This window comes from Protomyctophum bolini, assembly GCF_963924005.1.
Source record: "Protomyctophum bolini genome assembly, chromosome: 7".
Lineage (NCBI taxonomy): Eukaryota > Metazoa > Chordata > Actinopteri > Myctophiformes > Myctophidae > Protomyctophum > Protomyctophum bolini.
In genome coordinates, this window is record NC_137868.1 from 36,980,157 (window position 1) to 37,000,050 (window position 19,894).

The following is a 19,894-nucleotide window of genomic DNA, read 5'->3' on the forward strand; positions in this document are numbered from 1 at the left end:
GTAAAATATGTTTATAAAACCTCTCGTGACATTTAAAGACATATATAATATAGTAATACCGGTATGCAAAAACATATACAATAAAAACATATATAATGATGGGGGGCCAGTTACAACTTGGGGCCAGTTACAACTTGGGGCCAGTTATAACTTGAAGGGGCCAGTTACAACTTGAAGTCAGTAGGTGCTCTTTTAGAACGGTTTTAAAGGGGGGTAAGGATTAAATCGTCATTCGCAGTTATATGTATGACAATTAATCGTCACTTTATATGTTGTAGCTATCTGTCTGTCTGTCTTCGTGTCCTGTCCTCCCCAGATATAGACCCGTCTTTGGGCTCCCGGGGGCCATGTTCCCAGGGGCTCTGCTCCAGCTACCGCTGTCCTATTCCAGAGCTACAGGGAGAGGGAATAGCTCGTCCTAGCTAGCTCCTCCTAATTAATGCGACACCACATCAGTAGGCCCATTACTACTGCCCTTTTAGTGCTTCAATGCTGTTGGGCTCGGTGCTGCTAATGGGTGCTGAGGAGCTGACGTTTATTGGTTTAGCTTTAAGCCATTACGCTTTGAGGGGATGATATTGCTCCTACTACTACACGCCTGTTAGATGTCAGTTATCCTGTTGAATGGCGTCCATCGTGCCACACACACACACACACACACACACACACACACACACACACACAACTCACTTTGTCTCCACAAGTTGAGTTCCTATTAGTAGTTATTCTACGCTTTCTCTCTTTCTCTTTCTCTCTCAATCTCTCTCTCTCTCTCTCCATTACTCTCACTCCCTCTCTCTGTCTCCCTCTCTCTCTTCTCTCCCTCCTCTCTCTCTCCCCCCCCCCCCCCCCCTCCGCCACACACACACACACACACACACACACACACACACACACACACACACACACACACACACACACACACTCTCTCTCTCCCTCGTACTTGGAGCTTACTCACTCACTCACTCCCTCTTTCACTCGTTCTCTTTCCCTCCCTTCCTCATGGTTTTGCTTCATCCCTTTCCCGTGACCTACTTCCTCCTTTGGTCGTGTGACATCATCGCCATGAAGTGTGTGTGTGTGTGTGTGTGTGTGTGTGTGTGTGTGTGCGCTAACCTACTGTACTTGCGAGAACCAAAATGTGTCCACAAGTATAGTAGAATTTGAGAAACGAGGACAATGTTCCTGGTCCTCACAAGAGAAATGATTGTTTCATGGGTTCAAAATGAGTTTGAGGGGCTTACCGTTAGTTCACAATGTATAGCAGTGCGACACATTGTGAACCTGTAGATCTGCAATTTTCCGGCTTATGGTAAACGGCCCCAAAAAAGTGTGTGTGCGCGTGTGGTTGCAGGAGCGTGGGAGCATGGAGGGTGGTGGTGGGGGGGGGGGGGCCTTCGGGTGGTAATTACAGCCGCCTCCACTGTTTATCTTGGCAGCTGATCCCCAGATAACGTAATTCTCAAGGCAGCGCTATCACGCACACGCCCGCACACACACACACACACACACACACACACACACACACACACACACACAGAGAGAGCCTGGAGTGGTAAAGCGGCAGAAAGCGGCCTCGTTTGCTCAGTTCCCCTCGCTCACTCAAACATTTAAATATGCAATTCCCAACCTGAAATTGCAAGTGTTTTGCAAGTGGGCAAAATACTTTTAAACATAATGAATGTATGTGAAAAGTGTTATGAGTTTGTATTGTGATACAGACAGGAACTTAACCCATTAAGACACGATGAGGCCGATTCTACAAATACCTTATAAACGAGTAGTGCTCAAACGTTTTCATGCCAAGGTAGAAAATAGTTTGTTTCAGGGACCCCCCAGAAGGGAAGATTTGTGTTAAAAATAATAATAGTAATAATAATAATCACTCAAAATGTTTTCAAGATTTTTCACAAATAGCAGACGTACTGTACAAGCTTGTATACAGTATATCTGCCATAAAAATATACTGCCCCCCCCCCTTTGATGCAAGTTGTCCCTTCTACCTTTACTTCTACTGGCTGAAGTGCGCTGGACTTTAGCTACTTCACTTTACAACAAAAAAAGAGTTTGTGGGGTGGAATGAATTGGCATAACAACAGCATTCACACTTGTGTGAAGTGAGTGGCGCTCGTATCATCACACATCGCATTCCGTGCTCAGCCAATCAGCTGAGCACATTCCGTGCTCATACAGACACACAAAGCTGTTTATAGGAGTGGCTAGCACCGCTCAAAAAAAAGGGTAAAAAGAGATTTTTTTTGCGAACCACCGATCTCACGGAAGGACATTATGCGATAGAAGCTTTTCTGTCTGTTGTCCTTTTCTCCTTCCATTGATCCAGACGTATTGGCCTCAATCTCTGCTGAGTAGAAGGGATACAGGACTGTGTGATGACAAGCCCATTTATCGGACACAGTCAGGTGGGATGAGCTCTAATTCCATCCTAGCTATTTACACCTTTTCCGTAGGTATAGAATGTAGGTCAGGGTGCTTTTGAAGCAGCACTAGGACACATGCAAGCCTACAGAAACAACATGAACATACGATGGTCGTCAAAGACAGTGATGCTCAAAGCTGGGACCAGCCTTTAGTTTAGTACGTTCCATGGGGTCCCCAGCCAAATTAGTTAATATAACAAGAATCAGTTCAACCACATATACATATAGACTATATTAAAAATAAAGAAAAAGGGTTTCTATTTTTGAAACATTTAAACAACATATATCTTGTTTTGGCTTCCCTTGCACAAGGACTGGTCAAAGGCTCTAAATACACCGCTAACGCCCCCTTAAGGCCATGCTGATCCTCACACCCAACCAGGCCAAGAGTGGTTTTGAACTGACGGACTGCTATTCCATCTTCAAGCTTAAAACATATCATGGTGTGTAGCATTTTGACCTTGCAGATCTGCTACTTTAGTTTGACACTAGTATGACGAAGTAGGAATTAAAAGTTAAAACGTGGAAAAAAATAGATATTTAGTAGTGTACATGTCATATCATTATGACCCGTTTCTATGCTGTCTTTTTCTCCTGCTCTTACTTCATCTCCATCCTCTCCTTTCTCACCAAAAAAGCCTACAAAATGATGGAGCGCACATGAAAAAAACAATTCCACCAGCTTCTGTACACCTGTGAACCTGTAATGTGACAATGAAGCCGACTGTCCCTTTGTGTTTTCCGTCTCCGTAGATCCAGACAGCCATTATGTCCCCGACATGGACGCGCTGCGGGACACCCTCCGAGAGCCGCTGCCCCCCAAGCAGTCCGTCATGCCGCCCAAGTGGTTGGTGAGCCCCGCGTCCCCGGAACTCGGTGCCGGAGAGACGGGATCGCTGCGGACCCCGCCCAACCACCACCCCCACCACCATCACCACCACCACCACAACAACAACAACACCATGCCGTACTCCTCCCCCTCGGCGGGGCCCAAGCCCGCCCGGTCCGTCTCTGCCGGTGCCGGCAGCCCCCAGGGGCCTCCGGCCGCGCTGAGCCTCACGCCCACCTCCGGCGCCAAGCAGCCGCCCATGCCCCCGCCCAAGCCGGTGAACAGGACCAACGCTGCCTTGATGGGTGAGTAGTACCGTGCCGCCCTGCGATGTCGTCATGTGATCTGCACCGGATCCACGGACATGCTCGTTCTCAACGTGGGGTACCGCTAGTGGTCCTTGAGGAGGGTTCCAGGGGGTCTCACTAGCAAAATGAATGATGGATGGATGGATGCATGGAAGTGTTACTTCGCAACACACATTGAAATACAGATTCAGAATACAAGAGTTGTGGACGAGCAACCAGCAAGGGTGCGTCTTCACTCGGTAGAAGCCCTAGAAACATACAATATTTTATCATATATTCTAAAATGAATGGGACCACAAAAAAACGCATATCATGATAATTGTAAAATACTTTAAATTAGTGATTGAAAACCTTTAAAGTATCCATGAAATTCCTATAAGATAATAAAATCAAGTGTAAAGTCCGGCCAAAACCTTTAATTTTAATGGAGTGCTTCTGCAGCCAGCAGAAGGGTAAAATAGCAACATCTGCTGGGCCATTAATGGGAACTGCAGGGAATTGTGTTCTTCCGTGTGAGCCTCAAGAACTGTCCCTTGCCGCCTGATGCAACCTTTGTGAGCGTTCTGTACGTGATATCCAAAGCTGCTGCAAATGCGTGCTGTGGACGCAGCCCCTAAGGGTCCACTCCTTTCCGCTTGTATGTACACTCTCAGAGATACATGACTAAAGATTTTACAAGTCTATACATTGGTCTCCCAGATATGCAATTTGCATGAGATGCATATTAAACTGCATCATAATTGGTATAATTATAGAGCTACCATATCCACTTGTTAAGCCATGCGTTATGCGCAGTCAGGCGCTCGCTCGTTGGAACACGTAGTCGCATTTACCCACAGGCGTTCACACACAGGAGTAGTTCTCTGCATACTGTAGTGCACTGCACAGTGCACACAACACGTGCGCACTCACGCATTGCACAAGTGCACAAGTGACAGCACAAAGAACTCTTCTGTGCTCGTATGACAAACAACATGGACAGGCTCTCCCCAGAGAGTCAACATAGTAAACCATGCAAACACGCAAGTAACTAAGTATAAATCATAAATCTAATTATATCATAACCCCAACCCCTAAACCTAACCTCTAGATGTAGTAATTCGTTTTTTTGTAATGTTTTTTTTGTGGCTTTCGCCTTTATTTTATATTTTTTATGGAGGGACAGACAGTAGGCTGACAGGAAATGGGGAGCAAGATGGGGGGAAGACATGCAGTAAAGGCCGTTGGGATCGGGAGTCGAACCCGCGGCACACTGCCAGACTGGGTTACCAGCCAAGGTGCCTGGTCTAATTCTAACCCTAATCACAACCATCTTTTTTCTTTCTTTTACCATTAAACAGTTTCTCCTGTGAGGACCTGGAAAATCGTCCTCACAACGTCTATTTCTCAAATTCTGCTATACTTATCAGACATCTTGTCCTCACAAGTATAGCAACACAAGTACACACACGCACACGGAGCGAGACGTGCTGTACTGTATCCTGGTAATGATGCTAGGTGAAACAGCTTGAGCAGCTGTTCCCCAGATGACTGCTTAATAAGCCTGTGGACTATTTGGAGGCAGTGCTTCACTGTACTGTATGCAGTGAAGGAGATAAGCAGGGACTCTGGTGGCTGATGATAGGAGCTGTTGCTGCTGGCTTCATGTCTCATTCTTAACGTTGTTTACCATGGGCTTCTCTCCTTGGGGGTTCTGGACTTTATTCCCTTTAGCACATGGCTGTCTCTTTCTTATCTGCGGGGATGGTGATAGAACTGGTGCCTCTATCTTGTTTTGATATCGCTTAATGCAATTATATCGGCCTTGATAGTGGCGGCTGAAATGTGTCCCGGTTGCCGGTAATGTAACTTAATGTAACAACGAGCCAGCAATGTAACAATGAGCCAATATGAATGGTACAATGTGCAATGCTAAAAGTGTTTTTTTTTTTTTTTTGTTACAACCAAATGTGTATTGTTAAAAAGTTAAATCACTGCGGTAAAAGGCGTCTCTCGGTCTCCCCAGCTCTTTAATAAACATAACAATACACTTCCAGGTGGGTTACGGATTTCACCCAACCTCACAAAGATCATTTAATAGCTTGCGTTCCAGTTCCCATTTTGTCTGCTCATTTTCATCACGTCACGGTTAAATGAGTTGGTATCCTCTGACCTGAAAATGTGTTTTCTGTCTACCATAGAGCCGGAGAGCATAGAGACCTCTGTTACTGAACAACCACACCACAGCAATGATTACTGAATATAGAGCTATTTTAACACTTCTTTTAACAAAATAAATTCACTTAACTGCTCTTTTAATTTAACTGAGGGTGTACAAATGAAACCAAATGGACCTCTAACTACTAACTAGGGTCTATTTGGTCCCAATTGTACAATCTAAGAGTTACAAATGGATAAAAGAACCCAGATTCTCATCTGACCTGTGCTTGTTTACTGCGCGAGGATAACTCCTCAAATCGGGCAAAAAATGGTCAGACACCTCACTTTGTTTTGTAGTTTATCGCCAACGTCTAGCAGATGGAGCGAGTTGCACCACGCTGTGTGGAAATTAGCAGTGGGCGCCAGCATTTTCTGCTTCACAAAAGCAGAGCACCAGGCCAATGACCAGACTGGTCCCACTGACTCTCCTGTCTCTATTTTAGAGCAAGAAATATATTATTATCTGTCGATCCGATGGATTACAGCAGGGCAGGGCTTCTCAAAGTGCGTGCTTGAGGCGAGTCCAGGGATGCCGCAGAATAGTTTGAGAATATTTGGAATTCATCAATATCACTTCAGTTTTACCACTTCCTTGGACTCTCTATACTTTATAACTAGATCGGCTATTTTTAGTGAATGTTCCCCCCAGAATAGGAATGCTGGGGTTTAAGTAAACGCCAAGTATAAAAGTTATTTTCAGTCTGTCCTACTGGAAACAAATAATATTCACTCCAGTTTTCCTCGTAACATACTCTTAGATTTACATATTTACGTACTGTTAATATGGCAAAAGGTGTCAAGGTGCTATAAAGTAAGAATGTAATTAAGGTGTGCCGTGGATGAAGACGTTATTTACATTGGTGACCTGTTGAGAATCAGTGCTCTAGACTGTAGAGTACCGTTCTGACGCCACTTCCACTATACCCTCTGTCATGGAGTTATTATTATCTGTATCGGAGTGTTCCAAAAATAGGCGATTCCGTCAGGAAACACGCAACCTGTCGTTTTATGATATTGAGTTACATTTGATAACGGCTGTGTTACTCTTTGGATAAATTAATACGTTTTCGCCGTCTGTTGATTGTAATGTTTTTTATTATTATTATTTTTTTTCTCCACAGAATCAAATGTTTTATAGTCATGATTCACCAGGATCCTGGATGGCTTGATTCTATGCTTAAAATAATTTATATACCGGTATAATTTTTTTGAAATCTCTATGTATCTATCTATCACTGCTATGCCCTAAGACCTGATTTAGTAGGCCTACTGATGCACGTATAGTCCACACAACGTAAAATCTGTAGTTATATTTATCATGTTCCCAATTTATGTTGAGCCTTTTGAAAGCATCCCCAGTAAAACACTGATCGAAGCTGTAGCCTACACATCATCACAAAAGGCTTTTTCATATATACAAACTGATTCCGACCGATTATCTTGATATCGGCTCAAATCGAAACTGATATTGCATTCTACGGGTGATATCACCACCGACACCGATATGACAGCCGATTAATCGTGTACAACCGGAGCCGTGAATATAATTATCAATGGAAGCAAAGTATTTAAAAGGTGAACACTGTAAACGATGGAAGGTTATCGGGAGCGGGGGCAGACATGAACACTGAAAGGATGGGAGGTTATTCGGGAGCGGGGGCAGACATGAGGTAGAGGAGAAAAAGAAAAGAGCCCCATCAGCGCCCCCTGCTGCGTACACTGTGTCCATCCACATGCTTGCCAGTCATTCCATGGTCTCCTCCCCTCCCCCGTCAGCCTCCGCCCTGCAGGGGGCAGACCATGCCCAGCTTCCCCTCCACTGGTCCTGCTGGAAGCGGGAGTGCGACTATGACGTCTACCTGTCCCTGCCCGTCTACCTGTGCCGGCGGGCGGGAGGCCTGCGCTCAGGTAAAGCCCGGCCCCCCCCATCTCTCTGGTGGTATCCCGCCGCCCCGCCCCAGCACGGCCCGGGGGGCGGAGCCTGAGGCTGCTCCTCCTCCATGTCGGCTCCGTTTCTATAGCTGTCCTTTTTTAATGGCCGTCGGATGCTGGCGTTGATTAACTTGCCTATGGCCTGGAATGTACATGGCACTTTGATTTGACTGCATGAGCGTAACAAGCGTGCGTGCGTGCGTGCGTGTGTGCGTGCGTGCGTGCGTGCGTGCATGCGTGCGTGCGTACGTGTGTTAATAAAGGGGGAGAGAGAGTAAGTGAGTGTTGGTGTAAGTGCTTGTACCTCAGGCATGTAGAATGAGGAACGTTTGTTCTGAAACATTGAGCTGTGGACTGCTCTGCATCAGGTGAATGAACCTAAGGCAAAACAACAACAACAACAACAACAATCTCCTCTTCGGGTCAAAACCACGTGCTATAGTTCCACAACGAAAGCAATCCAGCATAAGGAAAAACAAACAGTCCATCAAAGGGAAAGTGCTCCAGTGGCAGGCCAGCCTGGTGACAGGCACTGGGGGATGGGTGGCTGTATGAATGGATGGATGGAGCAGGGGGAAGGGTTATAAGATACTGGCTTGATTGTGTTTACAGAGGAAGTGGTAATCTAATTCACTCCAGCTTCTCGCATGCTTCAAGTCTGGCAGCTCTGAATGTCTTTGTCTCTGTTGTTGCTCTGTAGCACGGCTATCGGCTATGGCTGTTCCATGTACATGTAAAAGAAAGAAAAAATGACTCTCATTTATACAAATGTGCATGCGTTTAACCGCACGGTTTGCCATTTAGCGCTCATTTGTGTGTGAGTTCAAGTGTCACGGTCACCTTTGGGACGGAGAAGACGGAGAAGAACACACGTTTGAGGTTCTCAATCACATCAATTTGTCTAATAATTGGCATTGTGTAGTGCAGGGGTTTCCGAGCTGAAAGGCTTGGGAATCCCGGGCGTACAGCCTGTAGGCTTGGCCAGCAGCACTGCAGCCATGTGTAGGCTTAATGTATGCAGTCATGTGTGAGCCCAGTCACTACTTGAATGCATTCATGTAGAACATGTTCAGTGCATTTGCTCACAGTGCTTGCACAATGTTGTTGCACATGTCATGCGCTTACAGCGGCAGCCTGGGGAAAATAACTCCTCGTACTCTGCAAAAACTATGACTCGCTGTAATGAATACATTGTCTAATAAGCCTAAAAGATAAACGGCTTCATATTGTTGTGTCATGGAAGTCTGTTTTAACTCTTCCCCTGCCGACCAACAGCAGACCTGGCTCAAGCCACCGGAGGTGCCAGCCTGGTGCCGGCCAAGCCCTCTCCGCCGATGCCACCGAAGAGGACCACCCCGGTGACCAAACGCAGCCCGGACGACGCCACGTCCCCCCAGTGCCACGCTGCCCCGTCCTCCCTGCCCGCCCTGCCCTCCCCCGACGACCACGGCGGCCTGTCGGTGGGTTTCCAGCTGCCTCCCCCTCCGCCGTCCCCGCCGCTGCCCACCCACATACCGCCGTCTCCACCCCGACAGCAGCCACACGTCCACCACAACCACCACCACCACCTGCACCACCAGCACTCCTACCCCCACCCTCTGCCGCAGCCCATCATCCCCATGCTGTTTGACCCGCCCAGCCCGCCCAGCGACCCCCCGCACCAGCGGCCGGCCCCCATCCCCCTGCACATCATGATCCAGCGGGCGCTATCCAGCCCCGGGCCGGCCCCCGGCCAGCACCCGGACGGCTCGCTGACGCGCACGGCCCACTCGCTGCTCTTCGAGAACCCCCAGGACTTCCAGGGTCCTCTTCCCGTCAGCATCCAGCCGCTCAAACTGTGAGTTCACTCGGGTCAGGTTCGGGAGGACCCCGTCTTTTATGCAAACGTTTGGGAACCACTGTGCTATAGACAACACTCACTGCTTAGTGTTGTGTCTGAACTAGCTGGGGCTTATTTAATTACTTATCTCATTACTTATCTCATCACTTGGAGCTACAGTCCGGTAACTTATTTTATAATGACAATGTGTTAAAGCTTTACTCTGTAACTTCCATGTGCTACTGGGGGCCTCGAACATCGTCTGATCTAAAACCTTTTAGGGAGACCCTCTGTGACTTTTTTAGCTTGGTTTATGTGTTTTTTTACATTTACCTAGCTGGGAGCTGACTCTCCCTTGCCTCCAAAAACAATTACTTCAGTCTTAATGTTATTATTAATAATATTAATACAATAATGAAATGTTTCTTAGCTGTAGGTGTCTTTACATAAAGCAAAGACTAAATAAGCCATTAAATATACCCGGTATTTAGTCTTAGCCTCTGCCATGTTTTCCCATTCAACCCGGAAGAACCCCCCGACGGCAGGTGTCAGTACTGCTCCCAATTCGGCTACAATGGGAAAACATGACACATGTGTGACTTAATAAGCGATTTAAAGTTATTTTCTTCATTTTTGTAATCCTGTACATGAAAGTGTCCTGGACTAGCTTTACTTTTTGGATACGCTGTTGCAAAAAAGGTGGTCGTCACTGCATTTGGACGGAATCTACCTCTGCTGAGACCTATACACAGTTGGGTCTATATAATTCTCAGCTATTATTATTATTTCCATTTAATTGAAGATTGTTACTTTTTCCCCTCGCTGCAGCAAAATACACTGCTGGTGTGAACAGGCTCTGTGCATACTGTAACCGTTATCCTGGGTTTCCAGAAGGTGGCTTCAGTTTCCCATAGCTTTGTTTGCTTGACTTGGCAGCACATTGAAACCACATGTTTCCTGTTCCTGTCGGCTGCGGAGCCAATCAGACAAAGCTATGGGAAACCAGACCGGAACAGGAAACGTGTACATGCCAGCTTCTGGAAACCCAGGGACTATTTAGTGTCAACCGCTTCAATCTCGCAAAGCATCTGTGTAATTTTAGATTTTTGCGCTGGCTAATCAAAAAGAAGAAAGTGTGAGGTACTGGTTTAGAAGCCATTCGTGGAATCGGCCTCATGTCTTAACACATTTGATGCTTTAGAGTGAGCATCCAAGATGGCGACAAACCGATCGCGCGTCATGCTAAAATTGCTTCTCATCACATGGCACCCATGGGTTAAACTGAAATGTCCCCCCCCCCCCCTGACTAGAGCTGAGGATGACTACTCTGAGGAGGAGGAAGAGGAGGAGGAGGAGGAGGAAGACGATGAAGAGGAGGTGCCGTACGACGGGGAGATCCCGCAGCCCGAGCTGGAGCCTCGGAGCCGGCGGTGCCTGGTGGGCGATGCCGGAGGAGTGACCATCATCCTACCGGAGGGCAGCAACAGCAGTGAGGAGGAAGAGGAGGAAGAGGAGGAGGAGCTGGAGGAAGAGGAGGACGACGAGGTAGGGAAGGGACTATTAATCGCTTTTTACTAATAATATTTTAACCCATTTAAAAACGGGGAAGCATCGGTGTTATTTTAGATTGTAGCTATACTGTATACGAGTGTGTCATGATTCTTCAAAAATAGCAGAGCTTTTGAAAAATCGTGAAAATTTGTGCAAATCTTTGAATATATTTTTAAAGCGATTCTTTTTCTTTTTTTTTTTACTTAAATATTTGCTTCTGGGATTGCCTGAAACAAAATATTTTGAGATTTGGGTCTGAGGCCAAATTCATATTATTTTGGGCGTCCTTGACATGACAATGCTTGAGAACCACTGATACAGCGACATAAGTTTTTCTCAAAACTGTTAGGATTTAGAAGACATTTGTAGAATCGGCCTCAGGTCTTAATGTGGTTAAACCTGTTTTGCCCAATACATTTGTTTTTATTTAGTTTCTGTAAAAGCGACTTTGAGTACTTAGAAAAGGGCTTTCTAAATTATTATTACTACTAATGGTATGGTGCCATCATCCCTATAGGAGGAAGAGGAGGAGGAAGGGGAGCGGGGCACGGCCATGCACAGAGAGGACAGCGACTCGGACGGCCCCGTGCTTTACAAGGACGAAGACTCCGAGGATGAGGAAGACGAGCCTCCACCTAGTAAGCACTGTTTTGTTTTTTTTTTTCACGCTTTGAAGGTTTTATGTAGAAGACCACTATTCATCAACATGGGGTCCAACGGTAATATTACCCAGACCTTTCCATAACCTTCCAGAACTCGTGAACTTCTGTTTTTTTGTTTGTTAACAACCAGAACCAGGGAGAAAAAAACCCGTAAACAAGCTCATCTACAAAAAAGCTTGTAGATACCAGAGTATCTTCTGAGAATCATATTGGCGTATGGAAACACATGCACTCCCTGGGAAATACATTTGATGGCAAAGCACTGTTGAATGGGCGGTGGTTACACTGTCGCGTCACAAGGTGTAGGGAAACTTTTCCATAGTGTCGGATTAGCAGCGGGCTTGTTGTTGAAAAAGACTTCACGCCAATGCATATATGCTATTTTTAGCACCATAGCCGTTTGTCGGTGTCTGCTCTCAGGTGCATTCAGCAACTTTTTTTCCACACCTTCCACCTTCCATCTCCTGACTTCATTCGACTGCCCCTGCCAGTCTGTAGGAATCTGTAGTAGTCTGTTTGGTGGACACTGCCTTTTGTACAGTATGTTTGTGTGCCTGCCTGCCTCACCCGGCCCTCTGTGTTTGGCGTGTCCCCACCAGGTGCGCTCGCCAACAGGGTGAAGAGGAAGGACACCCTGGCTCTGAAGCTGGCCGCGCGGCCCTGCGCCCCGGAGAGGGACCGGTTCGCCCCGGACAGGAGCGCCCGGGAAGATCAGCCTCCAGGACAGAGCCTCACCTGGCAGAGCCGAGAGCAGTGGGAGGCCATTCGCACACAGATCGGTACCGCGCTCACCAGGTAAACACAAACGCATGCTCATCCCACTGCTACTATATCAAAACCGATCTCTTTTAATTTATAAAATGTAATGTTGTCCAATCCAATCTGTATGGTGGTGTATGTTAATTCAAAGCAAATTACACAATTGGGGTGGTTGTATATTGTCTCCCTTCTCTTCTATTGAGATCTATTTGATTCTATCAAAGGTCACCTAGACACAGCATCTGACAGGAATGTATCCCCTGAGCAAGCAGGCAGGCTCTATTAGCTCAGTGGTAAAAATGTCAGCACTTGCACAGTAAACCGTGTTTAAAGCCGGGGTAGAAGAGGAAAGTTAAATAGTGCAGCTTTAATCTCGAGAAGTTAAAAAGTTAAAGACTAAATTGATTATTATTCTGATTATTTATCTGATTGATTATTCTGATTTATCACTTCGTTGTACGATGGTGGCATACCAAAATAGCGAAAATAGCCAATCTCCAATCTTACTTGTATATCTGCTATTGCATATGAATATTCTTTACATTTCTTTCATAATCGCTCATTCATCATAATCAAGGCAAAGGTGTGAATTAATGGTGTTATTGAGTCCTATCGCCAAGCTCTTAACGCACCTAAACGTACTGTTACACCGAAAATAGCGACGTCAAGGGATTCGTTTCATACATTGTATTTGGCCTACTTTTATTTTCTTGACAAAGTGATGAAGGCGTTTTAAAAATAGCGCTCCTGTTTTTCATGTGCAGGCGACTTAGCCAGAGGCCCACCGCCGAGGAGCTGGAGCAGAGGAACATCCTTCCACGTAAGTTCCTCCCGTTCAGGCACGTGCACACATAGACATTAAAGGGGGCTTGAGCCCCTGCCCTTTTACCCGTCTGTAAAAAACTGCCCTCTCCAGACCATGAATGCTGCATTTACGCAAATGAGTGCAGGGTTGCGGCTCGAAAATAGCTGATCTACAAGCTCTCAATGCGTCGCAACACGTTGATCAGCTATTGTTTTGCTAAAGGTGCACTTTTTATTTCAGCCCCTGCCTCTCTAACATGCTCTGCACGTCTGTGCTCCCATTGCTCCTCAAACATCTCAGTGCAACAAGTTGAGAACCAGTGGGCCCCCAAATAATTGGCAAAACACTTCAGATTGTAATGAATCCTACTAAGTAAGTAATTCTGCGTTCACACGGGCAGATGACAAAGATGCAAAGCTACACAGTCTATTTGTAGCTGTCGTAGCTTTTGCAGCAGCTATAAACGTCGGATGCATCTTTGCATCTTGATGTCGCTGGCTTCCATTGACAATGAATGATAGACTGTAGCTTTGCATCTGCCCGTGTGAAAGCACTCATAAGCCTTGCCGAGCCATGAAGCCCATAGGGTGGGAGCCTATGTCCTGTTTCTGTAGCGTGAGGCAGCTTGATGTACAAGTACACCCCCTGGACATGATGTACAAGTACACCCCCTGGACATGATGTACAAGTACACCCCCTGGACATGATGTACAAGTACACCCCCTGGACATGATGTACAAGTACACCCCCTGGACATTACTCTAGCATGAAGCAGGGACACCGCGTCGCTCCAAATTTGGTGATGTCAGTGATCTCCGCTGCGTTTTACTGGGGAGGGGAGCAGGGATGGCGGAGGCGGCCTCAACCACGACCTACACCGTAAAGTCCTGACTGTTAGTTTAACTGAGAGTGTCTAACCGTTTGGTTTCATTTGTATCCTCTGTAGTTACAAGGATTGTACAGTGTACCAAAATGTATTTGGAAAAGTTGTCTCTTTGCTTTGTTAAACAAATTATAATAATCACCTCCCATTGATGGAGATTGATAGAGTTCTGCTTTTGAAGACTATATACTGTAAAATGGGCTTTGATGGCTAATTTTAGACAATTGCAAATTTTTGTATCGCTTCTATGTTCCCAATTAGGCTAAATTAAGACCTGCTGTTTTCTTTATTTCCTCTTCACAGCCAAGACTGACAGACAAGCCGAGGTCAGAGAGATCAAACGGAGGCTGACTAGGAAGGTACGGGATATGTCGTTGTTGTCAGGCAGAAACCTCTTATCTTCTCCATATTTTAACTTCTTGTGTTTTTCGTAATGTAACGCTCTACTACTTTATCATACTGCAGCGCGCCACACAAAAGAAACAAAAGTACCAGAACCACAAGCTCGAAACGGGGCGCGAGCTTGTGGATCTGCTACTTTTGATACTTTTGCTATTTATTTTTTTCATTTTAATCCTGAAAGTTATTGACATGAGGTTTCCACCCGACAAGAGACGATATATAAATGTATAATAATAATAATTAAAAGCTGTAAGTGACCTGTGTGAATGTGTGATGATCCCATGATGTGGTCCTGTCCCCGTCTGTCTAGTTGAGTCAAAGACCCACCGTTGCAGAACTCCAGGCGCGGAAGATCCTGACTTTCCACGAGTACGTCGAAGTGACGAACGCACACGACTACGACCGCAGGGCAGAGAAGCCGTGGACCAAGCTGACCCCTGCAGACAAGGTGATCAGTCATTTTGTTATGTCGTTTCAAATATTGAATACTCTCATTTCCCATGCTGATCTATATATATTTTTTTATTAAAAGGTGATAAACCGTTCCTTGATCTTAAGCTTCTCTGGATGATGATCATGTCACTTGTTCGTAAATCAAACTTTTCTCCAGGGACTATATTTGTCTAGTCTTGGTCAAATCACTCCACATTCCACAAATGCATTCCACGATAACATCATTTTGGCGGACAAGAATGTAATTTTCACAGTTTCAGATTATGTATTTTAACACATTTTGGGGCGGGAACCCCTTTTGGTGTTTTAAACATTGTTATAATTTAGCTATTGAAAAATAGCAGATCTACAAGCTCATAGCACGCCACCGAGTGGCGCGCTACGAGCTTGTAGGTCTGCTATTTTTGAAGAATCGTGAAAATATTTATTTCAGAAAACTGGAGGATTTAGAAGATTTTTTTAATTTCGAGGCCAGGCCTAAATGGGTTAATTACGTTCGCAATGATAATAAATAACGTTGTATACCATATTAATCCCACAAGGGACATTGAGTTTAAGCTCCACCCAATTGTCATTTGCATTTCTGCTTGTTATTTTAGGCTGCCATCCGGAAAGAGCTCAATGACTATAAGAGCACTGAAATGGAGGTCCATGAGGAGAGCAGAATCTATACACGGTATGCCATGTGATGTCCTAGCATTTATCATCAGTCGGCTCTCTGTTACAACCTGCTGTGCATGTCTGGTAACGGTTCATTAAATGCCCCTCTCTCTCTAGGTTCCATCGACCTTAGTCTCCCTCCTCCTGGACAACGAAGCACTTACATGCCGGACCAGCTGAGTGTTCGCTGAGGAGTCGCTCTGCTAAAGAAAGAAAACGGACCGCCCGCCCGCCGTTTTTTTTTATTACATTTGTGAATGTACAGTAACAGAAACATCAGGGACGACCTGGAACTGACTGAAAAAAACAAACAGGAACGCTCCTCCCTTTCCTCCATCCATCAACCCCTGACGCTTAATGTTGCTTTCTCTCCAACGGGAGGTGGAGGGGAGTAGAACAGATGCAGTATTTCTCCCGGACGGATGGATTGGGACAGGAGTGTGGGAGGAAGGGGGGACCACGTGCCAACAACCAACCTGAGAGAGGGGGGGGGGGGACTTGGATCCAATCCCCTTGATCTGTAGAGGACCTTCTGTCCGCGCTCTGCTGATATGTGGTATCCCTCAGGGACCGTGTTTCGAATCACAAACCGTTAAAGCCCAGTTTATTCTCCGTTGCACGGCGGCGGCGTGTGCCCGAAAGCACCCGACCTATACAAGCTCACATGCGACGGCATTGAGCTTGTAGTGTCAGGGTCTTTTCGGCGCACGATGTCGCTGGGCAACGTTAGTATAAATGGGTCTTAACGCCGCCTCATTCTATGTTGCCTTGTTCCTGCTTTTACTCTGTATGGCACAGCTAACTCATGATGTTGACATAATAACATACGGTAATAATAATAATAATAATAATGATGATGATAATAATAATGACGGCGACAATAATACACGCAGTCATAATTAGGTTATAGGACAGGAGAATGAAGACTGACTGGGACCTGCTATTAATGATGACTGGACATGTGGACAAGCTCTGGGATTATTGTGCGTATTCTGTGTACAATTGTGTATAGATTTGCTGTGATCCCTTTTGACAAACTCTTGAGAGATCCTATATAACAAAAACACAAACAAAAGAAAAAAACTATCTTTAATGCACAAAGATATTTTATATCGTAATTCTGATCACATGACTAGTGACAGCTTTTATTTGAGCCTTCTTTTGTTTTGTTTTTTATTGTTTGGCTTGCCTGTATTTATGGTTGTAATGTGAGGTGGCCATTTGGAGACTTCAAGCTGAAGCAACGTTCACACCAAGCGCAATATAACTACAACGATAACTTTAAATTACGTAAAAAAATCGTTCTAACTGAAGTGAATGGTGAACACATTAACCAACTCATTTCGGCCATTTGAAATTAGCCAATCTACAAGCTCAAAATGTGTGGCGATGCGACTCATTTGTGAGCTTGTAGATTTGCTATTTTCAAAAGATGTTTATACATTTGAAAACTTGAAATGGCACATTCTGCATAATGAGTACTTTTAATTTTGGTACTTTAAAGGGATAGTTCACATTTTTTTTACTTAAGTTGTATGAAATACTTGCCATTATAGTGGTTGCAACTGTATTAATTGATTGCCCGAGTCCCGTGGTGGGAGTTCTGCTCTGGTTTTGGTGAATATTAAGTAGTTCTGGTCATTTTGTGGGGGGTACTGGGGCCAGTGGCCACGCATTAAAAGTAAATTAATCCACAAAACTAGCGTCATTTGCATTGTTGACCTACTGTATTTCTAAAATATTAGCGCAACTTTCATTCAACTTTGACCCCTCTATCACATGGAACTATTTTTTGGGTGTAGTGATATGGACACAAAAAACTGTTCTGTGTGATAGAGGGGTAAAAAAGGAACGAAAGTTGCACTATATGGTAGAAATAGGTAAACGATACAAATGACGCTAGTTTTGTGAATTAATTTACTATTAATGCGTGGCCTCCAGTACCCCGCACAAGATGACCGGAACTACTTCATATTTCACCAAAACCAGAGCAGAACTCCCACCACGGGACTCTGGCAATCAATTATTACAGTTGTAACCACTATATTAATGGCAAGTATTTCATACAGCTTAAGTTAAAAAATTCTATCCCTTTAAGTACATTTTGATGCCAATACTTTTGTAGTTTTACTCAAGTACATTACTTGTAACAGAGTATTTCTACATTGCAGAATTGATACTTTTACTTTAGTAAAAATTGCAAAGACTTTTTCCACCACTGGTTATCATTATAGTTACAGTTGTGGTGTTTGGTGTGAACTGTCCTTCTTGTGATAGGAAAGGTCAGAGCACGCTGCCAAGATAACCTCTATTGCCTAAAGGACTGTGTGGAACACTTGTTCTCATATTACTGAATTCTGCTAAATCCCCTGCATGAGCCAACACACAATCCCAGGAGAATCATTCTTCATTTATACTTTTCTATGAGTTTCTTTTTTGTACTTCCCTTTAAAAAAAAAAAAAAGGAAACGTCAAAAACATGCAATGCAAAATTGTAGTTGTCGTCAATGATGGGCTCGTGGTAGTTGTATCTATGCTAGGAGTTTTAAATGTTCTGGAAGTAAGCAGAATGTTCTCGGTGCAGTGAGTGGAGATCAGGGATTATACAGAAAAACATCTAGTTATGAATCAAAGGCCAACATGGAGCCATTTTAGCAGGTTTGTGAAACTGCAGAGGTAATGCCAGAATGCCACTTAGATTACAGGGTTCTCTTTGCTGTGTACAGGATGATGTGGTTTAACTGACGCTTGTGTATATCTTGTCTTCCTATTATTTGGAAAAGAAATTTTTAAATATAATGAGAAAGTATTATAGGTTGCTATTTTTTTAAGCACAGAAATATTAGTGTATGGTTAAAATGCTACAAGAATGGGAATATGAAAGTACCGTTTCTGTAAAAACAAACAAAAAACTAAGGAGTTCTTTTTTAAATTGAATGTGGAATTTTAGTAACCCGAGTTATTTTCTTTTTAGTTGTAAATAATCACATCTGGATCTAATTAAAAATCAAAAAATTCCTGAAGTCTTGTGTTGTACCAGTTGTGGTCGCATGGCTTTTGGTCAGGCACTTTTGGCCATGTTCTGGTCCAGTCGGAGAGTGAATGGGATCCAGCCGAGAGGAGACAAAGACATGGGAAGATGTTGGAGACAAACAAACCATACAATACTGACACTTCATCTCATGCTTCATCTCTCTCTCAGGTCTCAGCTAAAGGGACCTTGGGCTGTTGAAGACCCCTGATCTAGAGCCTTCCTCTGTGACCAGACAATCCGGTTTGACCCGGGATTGTTCAAACTGGGGGTCCCGAAAAGTCCTGAGTCTGACAAATATTTCTAAAACATTGTTTCCACTTGACACATGACTTTTTAAATACAGTACGTAGAGGGTCAACCTAGCCTGTCACTAGTACACTAATTTACGAATATGTATTATTGTTCAGTTGTCCGCCAAAGTCATGCTGTAAAATATGGCAGCACTGGGACATTTAAGTGTTAAAAATTAATAATAATAACCCTAACCCATTTTTTTTCAACATTCACTACCAAATTGTCCCGCTTTTCAAAGGTTAAAATAACAGAGATTTTGTCTTGTTCTGGTGAAGGTGCAGTCACCAGGTGTAAAAAGTAGAAAAAATAGCATATCTACAAACTAATGTGCTGCAATGTTGTGAGCTGGTATATTTTTGCTGTTTTGTTGTTGTTTTTAATCTGATTTAAGTGATTTACGGTCCCGGTTTGGGGTTTTGAAAAATTCTGGTCATCCTAGTCCAGCCAGAAGCAGAGGGGATAGGAAAATGTCAGAGACGGATGAATGAACCACACAATTGAACAGGCTTAGCTTCTTCTCACAGGAGTCACAGAGTGTTAAAATCAAAGTAAATCAACCAAAGCCTATTTTCCTAGACCACAAATAAAATAAAAAGCTATCACAAAATGCAAGGGACAAAAACAAAAAGCAAAATGCTATTGCCAGGTAATCACCCCTGAGCTATATCTCTGAGAAATATGGGAGGGGATGTATACCACGTGAAAATGTGAGGTTTCGGCGACACCTGCTGACAAGGTCATGCCATAGCATGGAGGTACATGATATTGGTATCTTTACTTGGATACTTCAAGAATACGAGACATTCAGTATAACAAACTTGATCACAAAAACTCAACAACCATTCAATACATGACATGCATCAATA

The 19,894-nt window shown here is 44.5% G+C and overlaps 1 protein-coding gene across 1 annotated transcript in view; it reads left to right on the forward strand.

Annotated features, from left to right (window-relative positions):
• The window catches only part of phactr4b (phosphatase and actin regulator 4b), a 31,681-nt gene extending 12,958 nt beyond the window's left edge, over nt 1–18,723 (forward strand). Inside the window, exons 6-16 of the mRNA XM_080768307.1 lie at nt 3,192–3,572; nt 7,551–7,682; nt 8,982–9,543; nt 10,836–11,070; nt 11,594–11,714; nt 12,338–12,533; nt 13,262–13,317; nt 14,489–14,544; nt 14,898–15,035; nt 15,640–15,716; nt 15,818–18,723. Of these exons, the coding sequence (XP_080624433.1) occupies nt 3,192–3,572; nt 7,551–7,682; nt 8,982–9,543; nt 10,836–11,070; nt 11,594–11,714; nt 12,338–12,533; nt 13,262–13,317; nt 14,489–14,544; nt 14,898–15,035; nt 15,640–15,716; nt 15,818–15,833 (1,970 nt within the window). The 3' untranslated portion in view covers nt 15,834–18,723. The remainder of the gene's footprint in view (nt 1–3,191; nt 3,573–7,550; nt 7,683–8,981; nt 9,544–10,835; nt 11,071–11,593; nt 11,715–12,337; nt 12,534–13,261; nt 13,318–14,488; nt 14,545–14,897; nt 15,036–15,639; nt 15,717–15,817) is intronic.
• Nucleotides 18,724–19,894: the final 1,171 nt, after the last annotated feature.